We start from the raw sequence: 6,540 nt of genomic DNA, 5'->3' as shown, positions 1-6,540 counted from the left end.
AATACTGTTCATTTTGAGGAAAGTGCCAGGATCTATGGTTCTGTGATGTATGGGTCGTATGACCCTATACAGGAGAAACTGAAGCCTCATAAAATAAAAACAGTAGCATCGTCCCCCAAAGAGTATTGAGGATGTTTATACAGCCTTTACACACTATATAAGACTTTACCATAATCAGGTTGAGAATCTTATAGGGCAAGTCGAGAATGAGATGGGCAGGTAAATCACACAGCGTTAAAAGCAAGTCTTTAAAAGTAGAGAAAAGATAAGAGGTCTATGCAAATAAGACTCATCAACAGCTAAAATCTCCAAGCCTTCTTCCAGCGGAGGCAGACGACCTCCCCTACTTCCCAGAGCTCCACCTCTCCGGCCCAGAGACGCTAGTCCAAGCCCCGCCCCCCTTTGGCCCAGCGCCTGGGCGATCTGGGTCACGTGATCCAGAGTGCGGAAGTGGAGCTGCGGTACGCATTCCTGATTGGTCGCGGCGAGTGTCCTGGGGGCGGGGCTAGGCGCCGGAGGTGCCGTGGGAGGAGGCTGCCGTGGGGGCCGGCTTGGAGTGGGATTCGGCCCACGGCGCTGACCGAGTGCTGGACCGCCGGCCGTCGGGTTCCCGGGACTGCGCCCACCGCTGCTCCGGGTCACCCCGGCCGAGGGGCTGGCCACGGGAGACCTCAGGGAAGGCTCGGGCTGCCGGGCCGGGCGCCATGTCCATGGAGGACCCCTTCTTTGTGGTGAAAGGGTGAGTGTGGGCCGAGGACTGTCGCCGCAGGGGGAAGGGAGGGAAATCGAGGCAGGGTGGCACAGCCTCTGCACCCCGACACCGCGCGTCCTCCAGGGCTGGGCCCACGGGGGTCCTCCTTTCGGCCCGCTCAGCCACTTCCTCGGGGTCGCGCGCCGCAGGTGGGGAGCGACGCGCTGGAGCGGGCGGACAGCATCTGGGCAGGAAAAGGGAAATGGCCCTCCTGGAGTGGGCGTGCGCGGGGGCGATCTCCATTGTGGAGTCGCGGAGCTTGCCCGGGACTGGCACCCCGCGGCTTGCCCGAAGGCGTCCAGCCGGTGCGGGATCTGGGTGCGGGAGGACGCGCGGCTTCCCGGGGGAGGAAAAGTCCTCCAGGCCCGGTACTGATGTTGGAAGGAAAACAAGATGCAATCAGCCAAACCAAACTTTCCGAGGCTTTTTGTGAGCCACTGGGATTTTCCCACCGTATCGAAGGAAATGAGTGTTTCTTTTGAACTCCTTGGTTTCGTCCTGAGCGTTTGACAGGTTTCCCTCATTTCACGTTCTGCTTTTCAGAAGCCTGCTGCCCTCTTTTTGAGAGGGAGCTGTCCTGACTCCATCTTTGATTGTCTTTTGGGAGATGGAAACATCAATTGTACTTCGTTGTCTCAACTTTGTAGTCATTACACAAATGCAAGAAAGCGCAATTATGATATCGCAACCTATTTCTAATAACATGACATCTTTATGCTTTGAATGTCAGAGAAATGTCAAATATCTGAGAACTGCAAAGTTAAGAGAGGAGAAGTTCTACTGACTGTGAAGTGTTCTTTGTTTTTAACTAGTTGCTCCTTGCATCTTCTCTGTGCAGTGGTAAAAGCTGATCTGTTGTGTGCATGTTGTTTTTATACTTAAAGGTACTGGGAAAATTTAAATGGTATTTTAGGTGAGATACTTTATTATCCATAGTGTATACAATCAAATCTATTAAGACTGTTTCTTAACATTTTAGTAAAAGGGTTTTTCTTTCACCTTGCTTTAATTTAGATGGGAGAATAGGGAGATATAGATCAACAGCAAAATTTACCTGCCTAGAAAATGTGTTATTAGGGAATTGGTTGAGGATGTCTTCTTTTGTTTTTTGCTTTTTAATTTAGAGTTGTATACTTTTTTCTTGAATGGAAGGGTTTTTGTTTTGTTTTCTACTTTTTGTGTGTGTGCATGTGTGTGCATGTGTGTGTGTGTGTGTGTGTGTGTGTGTGTGTGTGTGTGAATGCTATGTCCCACATGGAAGTCAGAAGAAAACTTGGAGGAGTCCCCTTCTCACTTTCCTCTATGTGGGTCTCAGATCAAACTCAAGTCTTCAGGCTTGGCGGCAAGTCTTCACCTTTGCCTGCTGAGCCATTTCACCAGCCCCAGAATTGAAATTGAAGGGTTGTTCTCGTCGTCGTCTTCTTTTTCTTTCTTTTTTTTTTTTTTTTTTTTTGTCGAGACAGGGTCTCTCTGTGTAGCTTTAGAGTCTGTCCTAGAACTAACTCTGTAGACCAGGTTGGCCTCAAACTCACAGAGATCCACCTGCCTCTGCCTCTGCCTCCCGAGTGCTGGGATTAAAGGCATGCACCACCACTGCCTGGCAGAATTGAAGTTTTTAACACTCAAGCTGCTAAGTTCATATCTGGTAGTGAGTACATGTTAGAGATAACCAGAACATTTTTATTTGCTTGCCTTTGAGTGAAAGTTTTGAAAACTTTCACTGCTCAGATATCCCCCCCCCCCCATAGTCCGCCAGCACTTGCTTCCTGACTGGATATCACTACTTGATTGGAACTGTCATAGGTCTTTAAGGCGCCTGAAGGAAGAGTAGTGGTCTGCACTTTATCCAAGAGTTAAATGAAGCCAGCCACATGGGTATTTCCAGACGTGTAATAGCATACCCAGGCGTATCTGTTCGTTAGCAGCCTCGAGGGCCAGTGAGATGTCTTGGTAGATAGGGCCACGTGCAGCCAAGCCTGATGACCTGATCTTGATCCCCAGAACCCACGCAGCAGGAGTCCTGCTTGTTGTCCTCTGACCTCCACATGCAGAAATCTATATGTGCGCACATGCAGGAATTCATATGTGCGCACATGCATATGTGCGCGCAGAAACACACACACAGGAAAAGCTTAAAAAACAAGATTATAGAAAATATATCACAAATAGAAAAAGTTGAGATGTCTCAAGTATGACTTTATTTTTTTTCAGTTTTTGGTTTTTTGAGACGGTTTCTTTGTGTAACAGACCTAACTGTCCTGGAACTTGCTTTGTAGACCAGACTGACCTCAAATTCACAGAAATCCTCCTGCCTCTGCCTCCTGAGTACTGGGATTACAGGCGAGTGCCACCACCACCTGACCAATGTTTTTGTTAATATATTCAAAATATTACTGCCAGCTGTGATTCCTTCCTTCCTTCCTTTCTTCCTTCCTTCTTTTCCTTCTTTCTTTTTTGAGATAGAATCTTGTTATGTAGAACCTGCTGGCCTGGTACTTGCAGTCATTGCTCAGCCTTCTGAGTGTTGAGATTGTAGACATGCATTTGGCTTCAACTATTTGTATTAAGTCTTCAAAATTTGTTATTTTAAACTTCTATCTCATTTCAGTTTGGCTGTTAAAAATTTGAACATACTGTCCTATATTTAGACTCCTTTAAACCTACAGTTCAAAAGATATATTCAAAGTCTGGGTCATAGGGAACACTTGTAATCCCAGCACCTGGAAGCCAGAAGCAGAAGGAGCAGATGTTCAAAAGGAGCCTCACAATGAGTTTGAGATTAGCCTGGGCTATATGAGAGCCTGTCTCAAAGAAGACAAAAAAGAAGAAATTCACATACCCTAATTGTTCCAAACATACATACCACTTTTTTGGGCAACCAGATTGTGTATCAGTTTTTAAAATAATTAAATGTTAGTTCCTTAATGACACTACTTTTAAAGTCCTTAGGCATACCTGAATAGTCATGTGTGAATTTCATATTGGACAGTACAATATAGCCCTTCAAGGTCCGAGCAGGTATAACCTACTTAATATCATTTAATGGCTGCCCATTGCCAAAAAAATAAAATGCATGGTCTCTTGGCCTCACATTCTTGATGCTTGGGCAAAACATTCTGTCAACAGGAGAGTGGCCAAGGGGAGGTGTTTGTTCATGGTAGGGAATAGCAGAGAAAGCAGCAGTAGCGGAGAAAGTGAGACAGGAAGGGCCAAGGTTAAGATTCCCTCAAGAACACACACACACACACACACACACACACACACACAGTGATTACTTCTTTCAGCTAAGTCCTCCTGCTAAAGTTTTGAGATCTCCCAAAGAGCACCTCCTGCTGAGGCCCAACCTGTAAATACAGGGCCTCTTGAGGTGGCCCTCCGAATCCTTCATATCCCTTCACATCTGTGCTGCCCCCATGCTGCCCCGCGACAGGACTGACATCACTGACACCTCAGGTTGGGTCAAGAAGTGATTCTGACTTCTTCCTCCAATATACTTGACTCTAGACCCATCCCACTACTTTCTTGGAACAGCGTTTGTTTCTGTGACCCTGTGCTTTTCTAGCGCAGTTTTCCCTTGCTCCCACTTAGTCCCAGCATTCCTCAGTGTTTCTTTTACAACTTGCAGGTGTTTCCCAGCATTCATGGGTTCAGAGCACCTCTTTTATGCTGACAAGCTTCCAGCTGTATTTCCAACCTAACAACCTAACCCCTTATCCAGGGTTAACCCCTCCATCGATAGCTACCTAGGAACATTCTAATTACTAAGACCAAACATCATCATTCTGCTATGGGAAAAGCAAGTATTCAAACAAGCAAACAAGATAGACTTAAAAAGAAAGGCTGCTTTCTTCTCTCACTCTTATGGTAGTGGGCAGTTTCACCTAGATAGTTTGGAGACCTATCTGGGTGTGAGTCACTGACTCTCCTCCACTTCCCGTCTTCTACAGCCTCCACTAAGTCAACCACTGGGTTCTCAGGTCTGCAAGGAACTTTCAGGATAACCTACCCTTCACCCATGGTACAGCTAAAGAGATCTAGGGCTCAGACATTTTGGCTGCTTGTCTCAGTTCTTTTGACCTTGAGAATGAAAAGCATTACATCTACCAAGACCTGTTTAATCTCAGCCTCCAAACAAATCTGTTTTCCTTATGGAACGAGCAGATCTGAGTTTGGGCCCTTGGAAAAGTGATTTTAAATTAGTGAACAAGAAGTTCTCTTTAACCACCTGCTGGAGACTGGAGAGATAGTTCAGAGGTTAAGAGCACTTTCTTGCGGAGGAACCAGGTTCGATTCCCAGTACCCAGATAGCAGCTCACAGCTGTCTATAACTCCAGTTCCAGGGGATCTGGTGCAGTCTTCTGACCTGCATGTGAACCAGGCATGCTTGGGAATACAACACTCGTATACATAAAAATAAATTAACCTTTGTTTTCCCAAATGCTTCCTTGACCCAAAGAGGGAGGATAGCAAAACAAACAGATAAACAACAACAGCAACACCTCCTAGGCAAGAAGTGGTTGGTGTGTGCCTATAACCCCAGCACTTGGGATGTGGTGGCCAGAGGATTGCCATGTTTTTGAGGTCAGCCTGGGCTGCATATTGAATTTCATACTATCTTGAGCAACATGGTGAAACTAGGTCTCAAAAACAGAAACTTAAAGCAGGGCCTCTAAGATGGCTCAGTGGTCGAAGGGTTTGCCTTCCCTGGGAAGCATATGGTAGAAGGTAAGAATTGAATCCCACAGTCTGACTTCCAGATATTCATTGTGGCATGCCCCCAGCATAAGCACAAAATAAATACAAACTTAGTTTAAAAAATTTAAAGCAGCTGCGGTGGTGGCGCACGCCTTTAATCCCAGCATTCAGGAAGCAGAGGCAGGCAGATCTCTGTGAGTTCAAGGCCAGCCTGGTCTACAAGAGCTAGTTCCAGAACAGGCTCCAAAGCAACAGAGAAACTCTGTCTTGAAAAACCAAAAAAAAAAAAAAAACAAACAAAAAAAAAAAACCCTATAAGATTATATGACCTAGTGGTGTAGCCTTCTTAGTTCATGAAGTACATCTGTGTCATCTCACAATGACAACATTGTCTAATGAGACGTTTCTCAGATTATAGCCCGATCACCAAGCAGCACGTGATGGTGTTGACACATTTCAACATGCTCAACTTTGGGATTTTCTTGGTGTCTTGTTTCACTAGAAGTTGAAAATTCGGAAATGCTAGTTCTGAAAGCTTGGTAACGTGTGTGTGTGTGTGTGTGTGTAACCAAAAACTTGATTGAATTAACTCATCAAATACTGAATAAGTTCCTATACTGTATTTTTTTTTCACCCAGCAAATTAGGACTGAATCTGTGTACTAGCAAAGGCTTACTAAAACAGGCCTGCTAAAGCACTTTCTAGGGGTAGTCTGGCAGTAAATTGTGTTGTGCATGTGCCCTGGATTAGCTATTGTGCTACAGGAAGACAGTCCGTGGAAACAACCCAAAGCAGGAACAAAGCTGGGACAAGTGGCTTACCTCTGTGTTTAAGAATGAAAAGTTATTGGGGCTGGAGAGATGGCTCAATGGTTAAGAGCACTGGCTGTTCTTCCAGAGGTCTTGAGTTCAATTCCCAGCAACCACATGGTGGCTCACAACCATCTGTTATGAGATCTGGTGCCCTCTTCTGTATGCAAGCATATATGCAGGCAGAATGTTGTATACATAACTAAATAAATAAACAAATCTTAAAAAAAAAAAGAAAAGAAAAAGAATGAAAAGTTACAAACGTAACTTACTTAGAAACTGCTT

The 6,540-nt window shown here is 45.4% G+C and overlaps 1 protein-coding gene across 1 annotated transcript in view; it reads left to right on the top strand.

The window, feature by feature from the left end:
- Positions 1-517: 517 nt before the first annotated feature.
- Positions 518-6,540, top strand: part of Stx6 (syntaxin 6) — a 46,506-nt gene continuing 40,483 nt past the window's right edge. Inside the window, exon 1 of the mRNA XM_041662536.1 lies at positions 518-739. Within this exon, the coding sequence (XP_041518470.1) occupies positions 705-739 (35 nt within the window). The 5' untranslated portion in view covers positions 518-704. The remainder of the gene's footprint in view (positions 740-6,540) is intronic.

This window comes from Microtus oregoni, unplaced genomic scaffold (genome assembly GCF_018167655.1).
Source record: "Microtus oregoni isolate MIOR12 unplaced genomic scaffold, Mior012 000013F_ref0000133, whole genome shotgun sequence".
Classification (NCBI taxonomy): Eukaryota; Metazoa; Chordata; class Mammalia; order Rodentia; family Cricetidae; genus Microtus; species Microtus oregoni.
This window is presented reverse-complemented; position numbering and strand designations above follow the sequence as displayed.